This window comes from Miscanthus floridulus, chromosome 15 (assembly GCF_019320115.1).
Source record: "Miscanthus floridulus cultivar M001 chromosome 15, ASM1932011v1, whole genome shotgun sequence".
NCBI lineage: Eukaryota > Viridiplantae > Streptophyta > Magnoliopsida > Poales > Poaceae > Miscanthus > Miscanthus floridulus.
This window is the reverse complement of record NC_089594.1, coordinates 19,956,283-19,975,240: the sequence shown is the minus strand read 5'-3', so window position 1 is coordinate 19,975,240 and position 18,958 is coordinate 19,956,283. Positions and strand designations below refer to the sequence as shown.

At 44.6% G+C, this 18,958-nt stretch overlaps 1 protein-coding gene and 1 pseudogene across 1 annotated transcript; one reads left to right on the top strand and one right to left on the bottom strand.

Annotated features, from left to right (window-relative positions):
- Positions 1-2,451: 2,451 nt before the first annotated feature.
- On the bottom strand, positions 2,452-3,754 carry LOC136507144 (uncharacterized). Its single transcript, XM_066501958.1, has 2 exons — positions 3,734-3,754; positions 2,452-3,141 (listed from the first exon to the last, which is right to left on the bottom strand). Exons 1-2 carry the CDS (start codon positions 3,752-3,754, stop codon positions 2,452-2,454), a joined length of 711 nt encoding a protein of 236 aa, XP_066358055.1.
- A 340-nt stretch (positions 3,755-4,094) lies between these two features.
- LOC136507143 (uncharacterized) lies at positions 4,095-17,549 on the top strand (annotated as a pseudogene).
- Positions 17,550-18,958: the final 1,409 nt, after the last annotated feature.

Genomic DNA, 18,958 nt, shown 5'->3' with positions numbered 1-18,958 from the left:
ACTGGAAGTGACCGGACACTGGGGTCCTGCGTCTGATCGTTATCAACCGAATGCGTCCGATCGTGAATGGAACCTTACTGGAAACGACCGGACGCTGAGGTCATGCGTCCGGTCACTTCGAAGCAGCGCGTCCGGTCACAACTTAAATGCACTGATGACTGTAGAGATCGGGCGATCAACATTTGAAGCAGGTGCCACATGACATGCATCGCGCGACCGGACGCTGGGGTCCAACGTCCGATCGATCTGACCAGCGTGTCCGGTCGCCCCGATTTTCAGTAGACTGAGGATCCAACGGCTCTATTTCATGGGGGGCTTCTATTTAAGCCCCATGGTCGGCTCAAGCTCACTCTCTTAGCCATTTGCATTGGCATAGCAACCTTGTGAGCTTAGCCAAAGTCCTCCCACTCATCTCTATCATTGATTCATCATCTTTGTGAGATTAGGAGAGAATCCAAGTGTATTGCTTGAGTGATTGCATCTAGAGGCACTTGGTGTCCGTGTTTCACTGCCGGATTCACTTGTTGATCTTGGTAGTTACCACCACCTAGACGGATTGGAGCAGCGGAGGAGGATCGACACGAGTTGGTGATTGTTTGTGGTCATCTCCGGTGATTGTGAGGGGACTTGTGCCTTTCCCGGCGGAGCGCCGAAAGGTAACCCTAGTGGATTGCTCGTGTCATTGAGTTACCTCACTTGTGGGTAGGTTCTTGCGATGTCCAATTGTGTGGACGAGGTTCGTGCAACACCTCTTAGCCACCGAACCACCAAGTGTTGGTCGACACAACGGGGACGTAGCGTGTTGGCAAGCACGTGAACCTCGGGAGAAAATTGGTTCTCTTGTCCTTTGGTATTCTCCCGGTGATTGAATAAGTATTCATATTGTGATTAGTTTACTCCTCTACGTGACGGTATAATCACCTTACTTACTTATTTACATTTCCGCAAACTAGTTATAGTAAGCTCTTTAGTATAACTAGAATTGAGAGCTTGCTTTATAGCTTAAGTCCATCTAGTGGAGCTCTTTAGTATAACAATTGTGAGAGCTCTTAGTGAGTAGTGACTTAGTAAATTATGTGTCTAGTGATCATAGTAACTAGAATTGTTGGATAGGTGGCTTGCAACCCTTGTAGAGATAGAGCAGTTTGCTTTTCGCTATTTGTCTGTTCTAGTTGGTTTGTAGATTTTTAAATAGGCTATTCACCCCCCTCTAACCATATTAGGACCTTTCAACGGTCCCATCCTCCCTCGTGCCGCCATCATCCGTACCCATACGTGCCGAGGTCGTTGGCCATCAAAAAGCTTGGCTCCATGGTGCGGAGGTCATGCCCGGTCTAGACCCGTGCCGCTGCCAGAGCCATCGCCGCGCCACGGTGAACGCCGTGGAGGGTGATCTCCTGAATGCGCGTCGGGATGTCCCACAGGCGGCTAATGAGAACAGAGCCCCGGGCGTTGATGGCCGCTGTAGCCTCGTTCACCGCCAGCTGGAGGTTCTCCAACTGCATCGTCAGGGCTGGCGATCATAGAAACAAAGAAGATATCAAGGCAAAGACAGTGGAAATTAGAAGAAGAGTTTTCTTGGAGTTCATCTTACCCGCCACCATGGCGTCAGACTCGACCAGCCACGCCCGAGCAGCGCTAGCCTCTTCCTCGTCGGCGAGGAGGGCGGCTTGAGAAGCCCCAAGGCAGATCTCAAGCTGACCTTCTCCGGAGTTGCCTGAGAATAACGGTCCTGGGCCGCCCTCCACTCCTAGAGGAAACGCTGGGCGTCTTTGCCATTGTAAGAATCGAAGGAGTCCGACGACGAGTCTGACGTGGAGGTGGCATCGGATGCAACATTGAAGGTCTCACCAGCCCTGGGAAGAAGTGGACAAAGGCTGTCATTCAGGACAAACCTATAAACAAGTTAGAGAGATCCATTGCCATGAGCAGAGGATGTCGATCTCACCTCATACGATGGAGACGTTGGCTCACTGGCAGGTTCTCCTCTGGGACCTCTTTCGCCGCGCACTTGCCCTAATTGTCCTTGCCAGCCATGGGGTTTGGTTAGATCTATGAGAGGAGGAAGAAAACCGCTATAGGGTTTGTGAAGGTGGAGAAGCACAAAGAACAGAGGTCGTTGCAAGTATAGATGTGTTTGAGGCCAGAGGCCTCGGCTGGTATTTATAGCTACGGAGATGGGATGGTAGATATCTTAAGATGCGTGAAGAGTAACTGCAATTAATAGAAGGCGAAGCGCCGCATCACTAATGCCGAAGAGAATGCAACATTGATAACTGAGGATAGAAGATTGATGTGTTTTCTTAATGAAGGCCGTGTTTTTAGACTTAATTGGATTAAGGTCAGAGGTCTGGAATCAGCTCTTTAGCCAAGGCAAGAAATACAATAGATCAGCGGAAAATATGGTTCTCATTAGTTTCACACGAGATATATGTATTACAAGTAGTGACATCACAAATTCAAAGCATCTCGGATTGCCTTCAAAGCTTTTAGCCGAATAGCATCAACCTCTGCAATCTGTTGCTGGTCTCCTTCAGCTGAACCAGGAATGTTCTCAAGGCTGCTGTGGATGGCTTTGTCTTCTTTGACCTTGGTCAACATCTCTTGTTTCTTCTGTTTGATGGTGTTGGGGATCTGAACCAAGTTGGACTCATGGCAATTGATGGCGGCCTTCACACTTTCTAGTTCTCTCTCAAGTTCAGCATGCCTAGCTCTCAACTTATTCAACTCTAGTTTGATTCTGGAAGAGGAATTCTTTAGATTGTCAATCAGTTGTGCTAGCTCCCTGGCTTCTTGTTTATTGGAATACTTCTTGGCCATCAAAGCTTCATAGTCAGACAGATTCCTCTGAGCTTTTCTCACCTTCAGGGCTTCATCTTCGATGATAGATAAAGGAGTCAGAGCTTTGATGAGATCCGAGGACAAATTATCCCTAATAGCTAAGAAGATTCTTCTTATTGAATCTGCATCTTGGACCAAATCGGCTATATCCTTCTCGAGCATTGGCAATATGTCCCTTAGCCGATTTCTGGTCTCTTCTGATAAAGTCTCTTGGAGAGAGGTGGCAGATGAACTGATCTCACCTTCATCTATGTACTCTTCAAAATTGAAGGAGTAGCTCAGTGCTAGAGAACTAAGTGCCTACATATGAGCAAAGGAAATCTTGTTAAAAGGATCAGATCAGTTGATGATGAGATAAATGGTGAAGTAGATACAGTACCTTTTCTAGGGTAGCTTATATCTGAGGAGAAGGAACAGCTAATGATGCACTAATGGTATCTGGTTGGATCGGCTCTGAACTTTCAACATTTGTATGTGCAAACATCAAGGGAGATTTTTCAATTCATGATTGTTGCAGAAGGATAAAATAGATATATGATTTTTCTTACCATCAATTATTTGCTAGACTGGGGAATTGACAGTCTGAGTGTCAACGTCAATCAGGTCGCCTTCTGCTGATGGACTGTTCATATTCTATTCTTGCGCGGATATTTCCTCAGGGAGTGAAGTGAAAGGGTTCTCATCTTCTACTGTCTTGGAAGCATCAGTTGTTTCAACCGGAATCGGCTCGTTTTGAGGATCAGTCGATGAAGGTTTGGTTGGTGCTGATTTAAACGCCTAGGACAATAGTTTAGCACCTAGGGTAGATTGGGATGCAATAGTTGATAACTGTGAGAAAAGAATCAGAATTAGAAGTTGAATATCATTTTGGGAAGAGGATGAATTATTTTACCTGAGCAGTTGATGGTCTCATTCTGCGAAGTCTTTTCCCAGGTGGTTTTCTAGGTTATCCCTTGGGCTGCCTTGTGTTTTGAAGATTGATATGTTACGATTGTAGGAGTAGCCTAGGTTTTCATTAGCTTCTTCAGTGTAGGTGCAGTTGATCCTAGTCTTGAGGCTGGACACGGCTAATAGTACTCTATGGCATGCCCTTTTCTGTCCATAATTGGGGATTGAATTCAGCATCCTACAAGGGAGTTCTGTTTGATAAGTTGATAGAAAGACACTAGTAGATGATATTTATGGAAGGAAAAGAGTTAGCTAGTTACCTCACTATCGGAAGCAAAATCTTCATCCAGAGCTATGCAGCTAGGATGAACTGGCCTACAGAAGAGGTGGGAATATCACTCTTGCCACCAGGAGTCAAACAGGTTGGAAGAGAATGTGACTCTTGTCTAGTCATGCAAGCAAAAGGAGGGAAGATCTGATCCTAATTGAAAGACTCTAGAAGCTTTCATTACTTCACTGATACCTTCTCTTGGTTTTAGTGTATTCTTGAAGAAGAGTTGAGAAGGCAGCTGACCAAGGCCGAATTGACGGGCCACGAAGCAAGGATTGTAGAATTCGTAAGTTGGAAGATTTTCTGAGAGAAAACAACCAGTAGCCATTTTGCCACGGCCATGGCGAAATTCGGCTGGTAGTACACAAGGTTTGATGATGCAACTAAAGATTGCTGTAGCTATTTCATCTGAACAGCCTGATTCAAACTGAAATTTGACTGGCAGAACCAGTTCATTATCTTCATCTTCATCATAAGGTAGCCAAGTCAAGATGTTTGCATCAAATCCTTTGTAGAATTTCTTAAAGAGATGGCCTACGTCAACAACGATTGTTATGGCTGATGCAACTTCACCATAATTCATGCACTGTCGAACTCTTCCTTCCTTCCCTTTGTAATCTTTAGCAAAGTTGGAAGAAGGAAAGCTCAGATTTCTAAGATCAGGTCTTACAATCCTGTGCATATACAGGTTTAGCCATAATTGTATCAACCACCAAGGGGCACTAATAGTATGCACTGGTTCATTCTTCAGCAACTAGATAGCTACCTGGTGCATAAGATGATAAGCAGATCCTAATAGGTATTTTCCAAGGGGGATTTCATTGCCAGTTGCTAGACGCTCTGCCAAGTATTTATGATTAAAAGTCAGACCATAAGATGACCCACAGAAGATGAATCTTTCTAACCACATGTTCAGAAAAGCCACATGTTCTCTTTCGCTAACAGTCGATTCATTCTCAATGTGGTTCTGGATATAACCTGCCCATCCTGTGCATAGTCCGATATTTTGGCTAGTTTCTTTGACCCAGCACCTAAGAATTCGCATGACTGCATTGGTCCTGTTATTCTAAGGCCAGTCAACATATAAACATCGACCAAAGTAATAGTCATTGGGTCATGACCAAAGACGAAGGCATTCAAGGTGTTGGACCAAAAGTAAGAAGCGGCAATTAGGAGTGAATCATTTTCTCCATTCCGGACAGTGAAAGTGTCAGGCATTGGCTTAAATTGTAAACTTCCCAGTCTCTGCCCTTTTTATCTGACACTCTGCGAGAGCAATCTCTCCATCCCTTAGGCATTTTGGTCCAGTTTCTAAAGGGGGTTTTGGTGTTCCAAGAGGAAAAATCTACTATAGATTGTTTGAAGGGGATTCGGTTGGTTTCTTAACTGATAAAATTAGATGGATCAGGGTCACCCATAGGCCCAAGATAATAGACATTGGCAGCAACAGCCGATGGAATCAAAATCTCATTCCTCATCTCCTAGAAACCAGATAAAATAGATTTGAGAAGAAAGAAAACGCAGGGTAACAGCTAATACTTGGAAGACGGGAAACTTGAAAGCATACCTCAGGGACATGGTCGTTGGTCGCCATTGCATCCGGGATGGATCCGAATCTAAGGAAGTTTACTTGAATAACAGCTTGACAGAGCAGAGGATGTGCTAGGGTTAAAGCCTTGGCGATGGTGGCTTTGGTTGTTGAGGCTTGCTCGAGAAAGAAGAGGAAAGCAAATGGGCCGAGTAAGTTGAAAATGATACTGTTGAGGTATTATACAAAATTCATACCGAGAAATTAGGAGTCACGTGTATATTTAGAAATGAACGGTTGTGACATAGTGAGTAGGTAAATAGAAATTTTGGAATAAAATCATTTTTATCCCAAAATTGGGGGACATGTGTTTACACCAAAATTTGGGAAGAGAGAACGTGGGAACTCGAAGCTTCCAAGATTGATGGCACCCATGTGTTGGCAAGGGTGCCTAGACACATGCAGGCTGCTTTTAGGGGTAGGAAACACAACCCCACACAAAATGTCATGGCTGCTATGGACTTTGATCTCAAGTTCACATATGTCCTTGCTGGCTAGGAGGACTCTGCCCATGATGCACTTATCCTAGCAGATGCCATAGAGAGGAATGATGGGTTCACTGTTGTATACACCAAAATTTGGGAAGAGAAGAACAAGGGAACTCGAAACTTCCAAGATTGTATCATCAAGGGATCGATCAGATGTGAATCGATATCAACCGATTTGGATGTGGTATTAGAAATCGGCTATTTTATAGATGACGTCAGCAGATAACATAAACGGATTACGTACAGATGGCGTTGGGGGAGGAAAATATGTCGAACTCTACAAAAAGGAAAGGATTAGGGTCCAAGTTATCTTAAATTAGGAATGTTTTCTCTTATACCAAAGATTGTAATGAGTCATACTTGAGTAGGATTCATGTTTAGGTTCCGAGTATAAATATTGGACCTCGGCTATTGTAAAAGGGCATCCAATCAATCAATACCAATTACTTTTTTTTGGCTTCATGCCAACCCTTAGGAGTAGGAGTACTATAGATCTCGGCGAGTTCTTCAACAAGCAGGGCTGCATCGATCCGGTCGACCTTCGGCTTGTCTGTAAGTACCGTCATGGCTTATACTTTTATTTGTAAGGCTGCATTGGTCCGGGTGACCTCTTACGAGCTCTAGTATAAGTTAGTTATCGATTCTTGTCTAGTTCAAGTATGGTTGCATCGGTTAAGTTTAACCTCCACTGCTCAAATTAGATTAAGGTCAAGTTATTGGCTCTACCTAAGGGTGGCATCCTTCGGGTAGATTCATTAAGTTACCAATCTTGCTGATGTTCTTGTTGTCATTAGTTTCAGCGATATCAACCTGCACGATCGAGATCGATCTAGATCGGTCTCATATCCTTTTAGTCCATCGTTTATTTTGTCACATTGCGATGGTTCTTACTTTAGACGACGGATTATGTTTTATCGACCGTTCTACTTCGATCTTGATCGTGCATAGGACACGACTAAGGCATGTTTGATCTTGAGAAGGTTTACTAGCTAGTTGAATCTGGTCTATAGCTCGCTATTATGGCTGTAACGATCCGGTGATCCCCACTGTTAGCACTTTAAATCAAAAGTATGCTAGTTGGTAGATTTGCTTTTGACCAGGCGTGACCTTGGCTGTTTGCTATGCCTGCATCGGCTAAATAGTCGATTGCCAGTACTTTAACACTTATAGTGTGTCTTCATGATTCTGTTAAATATGAATAGATCTATTTATTTTAAAGGTTTGATCTGTTATCTTTATCATGGCTGTCATCGATCCGATCGAACCCCACTGTTAAGGATAACATGTTAGATTTGATGAGTTTATAGATTTGTCTATATTAAACAGTCGATTGTTCACATGTTGTAATCCCTTTTCTACCTGAATCGGCTATTTTAGCCGATTCGCCTGTGGTTTCACAGATATGGCACGCTTTCATGAACCTGTTGAAGTATAGTCGGTTCTATGGATTTTCTGGTTCTAGACTATCATCATCATCATAGCTGCATTGATCCGGTCAAACCTCACTGTTGACGGTAATAGATTAGATCTAGACAGTTCGCAGATCTGTCTATATCAAACAGTCGATTGTTTGCGTGGCATATCCCTTTTCACCGGATTCATAGGCTCTACACCACGTATTGATCAAATCTAATTTAGCCAGTGATGTATCTTTGACGCATACATTTTAATAGCTTAAGAGAAAGGATCATTAAAACCGGGTGCATTGTATTCGTTACTATAAAATCAATCATGACCCGCGAGCGTTACAGTCCTTAACAGTCGATTTCTTTTTGTATCGGCTATTTAGTCGATTTTTCTGTCTGGCTGCTCCCCAAGTGGCACACTTGGAACAGTCTGGGCAAAACCAGCATGTTCCACCCTAAATTATTGATAAACTTTCTCTCCTTGTCAATTGTAGGTCAAATTGACTAGCACACCCTTGGGAATTCGTAGGATCGACTGGTCCTACGTTGAAGCCAGGTAGATCTCCAGATCGTTCTGGCTTGCTGCGTGTCCACTCGGCGTGGCTACCACATTTTCGCGTCGACAACTGTACCTGAAGGTAACTGAACTACCTAATCGATGCACTTATCCTTAAGATTGGCACACACACTCACAGTAGTTGTCCAATTGTAGGTAAATTCTACCTGGTAGATGCTGGCTATGCATGTCAAAGTAGTTGTTAGGTACCACTCGATTGAGTTTGAGAGCAGAAACTACCCAACCAATGCAAGGGAGCTTTTCAACCTAAGGCACTCATCACTAAGTGTCACTGTGGAGAGGGCTTTTGGTGCACTGAGGAACATGTTTCGTATCCTAGATAACAAGCCCTTTCACCCACACAAGACTCAGGTCAAGCTTGTATTGGCCTATTGTATTTTGCACAATTGGATCCTAGGTTTTGGTATTGACTAAGTTGTGGCGCTTGAAGAGGGTTTCACTAGCAGCTAACCTGACCCACTTGACAACCTGCCCAGTAATGACAGCCACTCCCAAGACTCCAATGCCTTGGCACTTAGAAGGGATGACATCTGTAATGCTATGTGGGAAGGGAGGGGTACCTCTAGGATCTGATCATGCAGTAACTTTGTTATTAAATTCAGTTTGATTTCCCTGCTATGGAACTCATGTGTTGTGTGATGTTTATGTAATACTCTGTTGGACAAGGCTGAGACCAATTTTTTTCCTTGTCATGTGCCACTGCTTCATGGTCTTTGGCCATGAAAAGCCATACAGTGGTAGCATCATAGATCAATTATGATGCTCCTATTGTATGGCTTTGTCCCATGGCCAAAGCTTGTCTATTCATGTTATTCTCCTATTTACTTTGAAATTGCAATAACAAATAGGATGGCTCTACTCCTAGTTGATCTGCTTGGTGCCCAGGGTGGGTTTGTGGCTGCTTCTGATCTAGTAAATGGTCTGTTGGGGGGTGGTGATGCTATTGCAGCAGTAGGGGGTGATGGTGGTGCTGGTGCAGCAGTAGGTGGTGATGGTGCTGCTGTTGCAGTAGTAGGTGATGGGGCTGCTGGTGCTGGTGCTACTGCAGGGGTCCTAGGGCCATGAGGTGGAACAGCAACACCTCTAGCTTTGTCCTTAGGAGGATGGCTCAGCTTGTTAGTGATGGTAGTAGGCCTGGCAAAGTATTCAAGGATAAAGATGTTAACCATGTTGCCAAAGCCCTTAAGGAGTATAGTGGGGAGGTAGTAAGCCCAACTCAGGTGTATAAGCACCTAAGGAAGTGGAGACAGAAGTGGTCTAGGGTCTGTAAGCTCAAGGACCTCAGTGGGGCACTATGGGATGGTGACACCAATGCTATCATGCTTGAGCAGGAGCACTACCTTGGACACTACAAGGTAGAACTTTGTTTTCTTTCCTATGTGTCCTTGTACCTATCTTTCCATTACTTGTCTAAAACTATACCCTTCCCCTCCCTCCCCCTTACTGCAGGACCATCCTAAAGATGCAGAGTTTCTAAACTACCCTATAAGGTTCTACACTGAGACGGAGTCCATCTTTGGCCATGCTATGGCTACTGGTAGGTTTGCACTTGCTTCTAGTAAAGCCCTAGGGAGCAACCAGGCTGACAGTGTTGCTGCTAAGTGTCACACCCAATTTTAAGGATAAAATTGAATGCACAAAACTCGTGTGTGCCTAGGAATCAATCACACACACAAGCTGACAAATTACATATAGTATCATCACGGTGTCTCATACATCAGAGTTATAATAAAACTTAGTCTTATACATCACAGTGGAAAGATAAAAAGATAATAAACTCTCGGGGGCTTCATCACAGGGAAGGTCAACTGGTTGACCACAAGCCTAAAAATCCTCCGGGAATTCCTCATACCCGTTGTCATCTGTTACCCATCCGGGATTTTTATCCAAATAAAGAAAATAAACAAGTGTAAGTACATTCCGTACTTAGCAAGCTAACATGGGGTTATGAAGCTAAAAAAGGATTGACTCTGGTTTACAACAGTTAGCATTTTTAGTAGGTCAAGCTTTTATTCTCAAGTATTATCAAGTCATGCTTAAGCTCCCATTTAATTCCCATGAGAACATATATCAGTGTAAAGTGTATCATAGATCATCATAGAACATCTTAATAGATCATCATCAAGTATTCAGTTATTCTGTGAGTTTTTCGGGCCGCTCGTAACCATGAGCATGGCTGTTATAACAGTTTGTTACCCTCTGCAGAGGTGGTGCACATTCACCACGAGTCGTGATCCCCATATGCCCGGATTAATTACTCCCATGTCACTACCAAGGTGAGCAGGCAGGGTACACTATGAAGCCATTTCATAGGTTTCCCTAACAAGTTAGGGCCGCTAGGTTTCCTTGGCAAGCAGATGTAGGAACCCCCCCTTTCCTATGGCACATATCCATCGCGGCTATACTCATAGGAACAGAGTCAGCCCTATACCCAAAGTGGCAAGCCCCATTTGCGCCAAAAGGTAACCTCTAACTAGCTAGGAAAGATCCTATTACTGAGCTAAAGTCAGAGCCATATGACTCTCCCGGTTGCACTGTCAGTCCCAGCTTTTGCCGACAGATAAGTCCTTATGGAGGGCCGGGAGCAACATGAACAAAGGTCATATGCACTTTCGCCCTATGGAACAGTTGTTATAAATCATGTTACTCACTTTGTTCCATAGTATCATTCATCAACATGTATGTCAAGTTCAGTTAGAGCACTAGTAATGTACCCATATGCATTTAACCCATAGGAGACAAGGAACAGGATAAACAATCACTAGGATGTCCTTACGGGTATCAAAATTAGACACATGCAAATGAGTAATTGATTAAAGTGAAATAGGACATCAAGGAAGGCCCATGCTATACTTGCCTTGGTTCACAAACTCGTGCTGGTCCTGCTGGTCGTCGAAGAGTTCTTGGTCTCCAACGTTTTCCTCACCGTCTGAACGCGACCAACACGGCAACATACAACATTCCAAAAGCATTCATGCAAAGCAAACATTCCTATCATTAGAATAGTACACCAACAATATTGAAATCAAGATAAAATGTTTGTAAAACTAATCTACGTCTCGCTACGATCACGTCAACGCGAAGTTCACGAAAAATGGAGCTAAAATGCGAAAGTTATGATTTAAACGGGTTTTCCTATAGCCATATATTTAATTAAATCTAATCATGAAATTAAAAAGTTCCAAACTTGACTAACAGTAGCTCCAACATGTAGCTTATGAAATTACGAAGCTAACGCGATTTGAATAGATCAATTCGGAGCTAAAACGACAATTTTATAAGCGAAATAGTTCAAATGGCATTTCTGTAAATACTGAAAACGTATTTTTGACTTAAGCCGTGGAGTTTACGCTTTCCAATCGAGATTGCGCATTCGGGGAGATACGCTTTAGACTGTGGGTTAGGACTTAGAAAAGTCCAGGGACTCTTATGCAAAATAGCCACGCGAAGGGGTAACTTCTAATCCTGGCCGTTGATCTCGCGATGGGCGGTTGAGAATAAACCGAGGGAGAACAAGGGGGGGGGGGGCTGGCCGGAACAGTGCCCCAGGCGGCCAGGCGCCATGGCCGGCGGCGAAGTCTCACCGGTGAGCTCGGTTAGGGGGGGCTAGGGTTCGCCAAACGGAAAGCCGAGTGCACCGGGGGACGCGGGGGAGGAAGGGGGTCGCGGCCATGCCGTTACGGCAGCCGGGAATGGCGGCTAGCGCGGTGGCCGCCATGGCCGACGACCACGGCTCGCGGAGCTCACGGCCAGGGCTCGAGAAGCCAAGAAACGAGAAACGAAAAGCATGGGAGGAGAGGGGAGAGTACGGCGATGCTCACCACGGCGAAAAATCGGAGCGGAGGCGGCTCAGTGACGGTGGTTCGCGCGGAGGCGGACGGCGGTTCTCTCGGGCACGGCGACGCGAGAGGGAGCGGGGAAAAGCAGCAGCGGGTGCGGGGACGGCCTCGGCTTCCTTTTGTAGAGGCAAGGGCGCGAGGGGGGGCGCTCCCACGACGCCGATCGTGGGCGGCAGTTGCGGCCAGGCCGAACGCGGGCGGTTCCGAGGCGCGTGGGGATGAAGACGGCGCCAACAAGCGGGGCCCGGGCATCAGCGGCAGGGCACGGGGGAGCGTGGGCGGTTGCCTGGCGCGACGCTGGGCTGGCGCGGCTGCTGGGCTGGCGCTGCGGTGCTAGGCCGAGCGGGGAAAAGGGGAGAGGGGCCAGCGGGCCGAAAACAAGGAAGGAGGGGGAGAAGAAAAAAAGAATTATTTTCCTTCTTTTTTTCCAAATGAATTTTCCAATTCTATTTTCAAATAATAATAATTTTTTTTATCCTTTTGAGTTTAAATCAATACCACTCAACATATTAAATACAATGCTCCAGCATGAGTGCATCAACATGTATATATATATTCTTATGATGGATTTTATTTTCACAAAAAATATTATTTTCCTATATTTGAATGCACACATAATTACATATTTAAATCAAATTTACTATTTTAAAAAGAATGCAAATTTTAGGGTGTTACAATTCTACCCCCCTTAAGATGAATCTCGTCCTCGAGATTCGGAAGACGTTGACAAAAGAGATGCAGATTCTCCGCCTTTGGATTCTTCTTTACTTCCTCGTGTAGTTCCATCGTCTCGATAGGGATCCCACTTTACTTTGCATACCTGTTGATCTTGCTCCAAGTAACTTGCCCAATCAATTTCATGATTCTGATAGGTACCTTGAACAACCCTTAGGTAACTCCAATCACTAAGCCACCTTTCCTATAATACCAATTCTCTTCAAAATATCCACCTTCCGACGAAATCCTGACGAATCTCTTGGTCAGAAGAAAATTCTTCTACCAATCTTCAAAACATTAATGTTTCTGGCTAAGTTGCTTGAACTGGGAATATAACTCTTAATCCTTGGTGTCACCCGAACCTTCTTAGCATAATTCTCCGTTGCTAAGGGCATCGGTCATGACTTTTGCTTCTCCAAGTGATAGCACTTTTCCAAGTCATAATCAATTTTCATTCCAACGAGGATATCACCAATTCAAGACCAACTTAGTGAAGATGTCATGTAGATTCTTGATCCAAACTAACTTAAAAGCTTCTCCAGTAGCTCTACCAAAATCTTAATGATCTTGGATAAACCTTCGTTGAACCTTTAACCAAACCTCATTGAGACTCTGAGTTTCTCTCACATCTTTGGGTACCACCACGCTTCCGCTGCGCAAACAAGAACGTAGGACACTTCAGCTTGCAAATTCTTCTACTTGGCTACCCCCCTTAAGATAAGATAGACTAGGGGACTCCAAAGTATAGCTTACATCTACTTCTTTTAGATGAGCTAACTTGTATCAAGATGTTCTGACATCCCAACGATACTCTTGTGTAAGGGCAAGAAACCTTCCACAACCTCCTTATATAACACTTTTCCCAATTCTGCAGTTAACTTGGTTGAAAATAGTACACAACAGAAACTACTCCAGATTCCAAACAGCACAGATGCATCGTCTTGTGATTTTCGTATCTCCATAATCAAAATAGCTATCAAGCTGATTCTTGCGCTCAGAGAACATATTGAAGTGTACTATTGTCCAAAATTTTCTCATGATTTTTGGTTGTCCAAGAATAGAGATATAAACCGAAGAGTGCAGACTGCTCTGAAAAGACAAGATAGGGAAAACAGAAGAAAACCAAAACCCGACTATTTATTTCATTAATCCTTATGCCTTAGGCCTATAACTAAATGAAATTGTGGGAACACCCAACAAGATCATTGCAATCATTACAAAGATTCAAAACAATCTTAAGCATAATGACAATTCAACAATCAATAAAGATGCATAACTCAATCATTGGCTCAACTTGCGATACTACCGCCCTTATTATACTAGGGGTAACATTCCTAAGACTCTTCTTCAGATTACGCAAGAAGGTGATGAGGGGTAGTTCTAAAAGCATATCAATTCAAGAGGTGAAGATAAGAACAAAATCTTCAAAATAAGCAGCAAGGTAGAGATGAATAGCAAGGATATAGTAGAGAAGAAAATATCAAGGTTCATAGAGCAAGGGTTGTTGTAGCAACATCTAAACCTTAAAACGACCAGTTTCTAACTAGGCTTGCGTCCTACAGTCAACACTGCTCTGATACCAATTTGTCACACCCAATTTTAAGGATAAAATTTAATGCACAAAACTCGTGTGTGCCCAGGAATCAATCACACACACAAGCTGACAAATTACATATAGTATCATCACGGTGTCTCATACATCAGAGTTATAATAAAACTTAGTCTTATACATCACAGCGGAAAGATAAAAAGATAATAAACTCTCGGGGGCTTCATCACAGGGAAGGTCAACTGGTTGACCACAAGCCTAAAAATCCTCCGGGAATTCCTCATACCCGTTGTCATCTGTTACCCATCCGGGATTTTTATCCAAATAAAGAAAATAAACAAGTGTAAGTACATTCCGTACTTAGCAAGCCAACATGGGGTTATGAAGCTAAAAAAGGATTGACTCTGGTTTACAACAGTTAGCATTTTTAGTAGGTCAAGCTTTTATTCTCAAGTATTATCAAGTCATGCTTAAGCTCCCATTTAATTCCCATGAGAACATATATCAGTGTAAAGTATATCATAGATCATCATAGAACATCTTAATAGATCATCATCAAGTATTCAGTTATTCTGTGAGTTTTCTGGGCCGCTCGTAACCGTGAGCACGACTGTTATAACAGTTTGTTACCCTCTGTAGAGGTGGTGCATATTCACCGCGAGTCGTGATCCCCATATGCCCGGGTTAATTACTCCCATGTCACTACCAAGGTGAGCGGGCAGGGTACACTATGAAGCCATTTCATAGGTTTCCCTAACAAGTTAGGGCCGCTAGGTTTCCTTGGCAGGCAGATGTAGGAACCCCCCTTTCCTATGGCACATATCCATCGCGGCTATACTCATAGGAACAGAGGCAGCCCTATACCCAAAGTGGCAAGCCCCATTTGCGCCAAAAGGTAATCTCTAACTAGCTAGGAAAGATCCTATTACTGAGCTAAAGTCAGAGCCATATGACTCTCCCGGTTGCACTGTCAGTCCCAGCTTTTGCCGACAGATAAGTCCTTATGGAGGGCCGGGAGCAACATGAACAAAGGTCATATGCACTTTCGCCCTATGGAACAGTTGTTATAAATCATGTTACTCACTTTGTTCCATAGTATTATTCATCAACATGTATGTCAAGTTCAGTTAGAGCACTAGCAATCTACCCATATGCATTTAACCCATAGGAGACAAGGAACAGGATAAACAATCACTAGGATGTCCTTACGGGTATCAAAATTAGACACATGCAAATGAGTAATTGATTAAAGTTAAATAGAACATCAAGGAAGGCCCATGCTATACTTGCCTTGGTTCACAAACTCGTGCTGGTCCTGCTGGTCGTCGAAGAGTTCTTGGTCTCCAACGTTTTCCTCATCGTCTGAACACGACCAACACGGCAACATACAACATTCCAAAAGCATTCATGCAAAGCAAACATTCCTATCATTAGAACAGTACACCAATAGTATTGAAATCAAGATAAAATGTTTGTAAAACTAATCTACGTCTCGCTACGATCACGTCAACGCGAAGTTCATGAAAAACGGAGCTAAAATGCGAAAGTTATGATTTAAACGGGGTTTCCTATAGCCATATATTTAATTAAATCTAATCATGAAATTAAAAAGTTCCAAACTTGACTAACAGTAGCTCCAACATGTAGCTTATGAAATTACGAAGCTAACGCGATTTGAATGGATCAATTCGGAGCTAAAACGACAATTTTATAAGCGAAACAGTTCAAATGGCATTTCTGTAAATACTGAAAACGTATTTTTGACTTAAGCCGTGGAGTTTACGCTTTCCAATCGAGATTGCGCATTCGGGGAGATACGCTTTGGACTGTAGGTTAGGACTTAGAAAAGTCCAAGGACTCTTATGCAAAACAGCCACGCGAAGGGGTAACTTCTAATCCTGGCCGTTGATCTCGCGATGGGCGGTTGAGAATAAACCGAGGAGGGAGAACAAGGGGGGGGGGGCTGGCCGGAACAGTGCCCCAGGCGGCCAGGCGCCATGGCCGGCGGCGAAGTCTCACCAGTGAGCTCGGTTAGGGGGGGCTAGGGTTCGCCAAACGGAAAGCCGAGTGCACCGGGGGACGCGGGGGAGGAAGGGGGTCGCGGCCATGCCGTTACGGCAGCCGGGAACGGCGGCTAGCGCGGTGGCCGCCATGGCCGGCGACCACGGCTCGCGGAGCTCGCGGCCAGGGCTCGAGAAGCCAAGAAACGAGAAACGAAAAGCATGGGAGGAGAGGGGAGAGTACGGCGATGCTCACCACGGCGAAAAATCGGAGCGGAGGCGGCTCGGTGACGGTGGTTCGCGCGGAGGCGGACGGCGGTTCTCTCGGGCACGGCGACGCGAGAGGGAGCGGGGAAAAGCAGCAGCGGGTGCGGGGACGGCCTCGGCTTCCTTTTGTAGAGGCAAGGGCGCGAGGGGGGGCGCTCCCACGACGCCGATCGTGGGCGGCAGTTGTGGCCAGGCCGGACGCGGGCGGTTCCGAGGCGCGCGGGGATGAAGACGGCGCCGACAAGCGGGGCCCGGGCGTCAGCGGCAGGGCACGGGGGAGCGTGGGCGGTTGCCTGGCGCAACGCTGGGCTGGCGCTACGGTGCTGGGCCGAGCGGGGAAAAGGGGAGAGGGGCCAGCGGGCCGAAAACAAGGAAGGAGGGGGAGAAGAAAAAAAGAATTCTTTTCCTTTTTTTTCCAAATGAATTTTCCAATTCTATTTTCAAATAATAATAATTTTTTTTATCCTTTTGAGTTTAAATCAATACCACTCAACATATTAAATACAATGCTCCAGCATGAGTGCATCAACATGTATATATATATTCTTATGATGGATTTTATTTTCACAAAAAATATTATTTTCCTATATTTGAATGCACACATAATTACATATTTAAATCAAATTTACTATTTTAAAAAGAATGCAAATTTTAGGGTGTTACACTAAGGTAGATGGTCCTTCCTCTATTCATGTTCCTACTGAGAAGACCCACACTGATGTAGGATGCAACAGCAAGGCCACAGAGCTCCTCTCCTCAGCTATGGGTGCAAAGAGAAAGAGAGGTACCTTCAGTGAGGATGAGATGCTTATGTTGACCAATATGTCTGATGCTATCAACAATGTTGCCAATGCTCTTAGGGAGACTGGACCAGCCCATGTTGATGCTGACCTCTACCTTGCTGTGATGGAGATGCCTGGTTTTATTGAAGAGGCACTAATAGTTGCCTACACCTTCCTGCTGGACAACAAGGCCCAAGACAGGGGCTTTGTTGGCATGATAATTGCCATAGGGACATTTGGTTTAGGAACTACCTAGCCAAGAACTACTATATGTAATTCCTGCACATGTTGGCAAGCATGTGCATTGAGGGGGTTGACTGTTGAGATGTATAGTTCCTCCACCTCCCTCACCCACTCTCTCTTCTTTTGACTACAGTTGAGCTGTAGGTATTTTGTGCAGGTTACTTGGCTGACCCACACCTATCCTTTTGGGTTTTTTTGGGAGGGTGGCTAACTATATGTGCTGCAAGGCAGCTTGGAAGGGATTTGAGCCCAGAACTGTTGGGCAAGACATTCATGTTGTAAGGCACTATTTGTAGCCTCTGTTGGCTACTTTATTTCAGTTCAGTTGGTCCTCATTTTCTTGCATATGAACGGTTGGTTTTGTTTCTTTTGATTGGTGGTAACTGTGGGAGATGATAAAGGCCAATGACGCAAAGAAAATTTTCATGAGGTGGCTGTCTTTGCTGAATTGCTTCTTCTTGTTTTTCATCACTACCATAGAGCCCTATGTGTGCCCATCCATTCACTTAGCAACAACAAGTTCTATCTTTTGCTGATGGCAGTGAATGGATGTGCACAATAGGGTTCGATGGCAGTCATGGTTATGGATTTGCACTTGATTTTGCTGATTTGTCGTGTACGTCATCAAATCCGCGGGACACATCCATACCCTATGCAACAACCACTTCTTTGCTATGCTGATGGCAGTGTATGGTTGTGTCCATGGATTCCATGGCAGCCATGAGTTTGGATTTGTTGGAAAACTGGTTTTTAGTTCCTATGGCAGCCACCAATGATTTTCACTCAGTGATCACCACCACATGCTAAAGCTGAGGCCAACATTTATCTACATTGCCTGTGATGTCAATTACAATACATATGAAGTTAAGTGATGCTGGTCATCAGCAAGCTTTAATTTTGACTGAGGCTAAACACTTTGTGATCTCACAGAAATGGCTGGCTGGTATGTTGTTTTCAATGGCAAGCATCATGGGATTTACCAGAGCTGGCAGGAGTGCAGTAGGTATGTGCTTGGGGTGAGAGGTGCAGTTTACAAGAAATATCACAACTATGACCAGGCTCTTAGGGATTACCAGGCAGCCATGAGAGATGTGCATCGATCTCATGCACCGGCACCTCCCCTCCCCTATGATCATGTTGCTCATGATGCTTTTGCTCCAATCATCCCTCCTTCTGATGGTAATGGTAAGTCTGCCGGGTGGAAGAAGGTGTTAATCACCTGTCTAGTGATCTTGGTGTTTGGGATTTCGATGAAGAGGGGCAGTACTGGCTCCTACGAGTGCCCCACTTAGGCCTGTGATGATTAACAACTGATGGAAGAGCTGTTGTTGCCTTACTTAGTTCAGTCATCCCTTCCTGTTAACTTTTGTAGTATGTGTTGTTGTAGGACTTGTAGTTAGTAATTAGGCTGCTGATGTTGTTATTTTGGCTTGCTACATTTG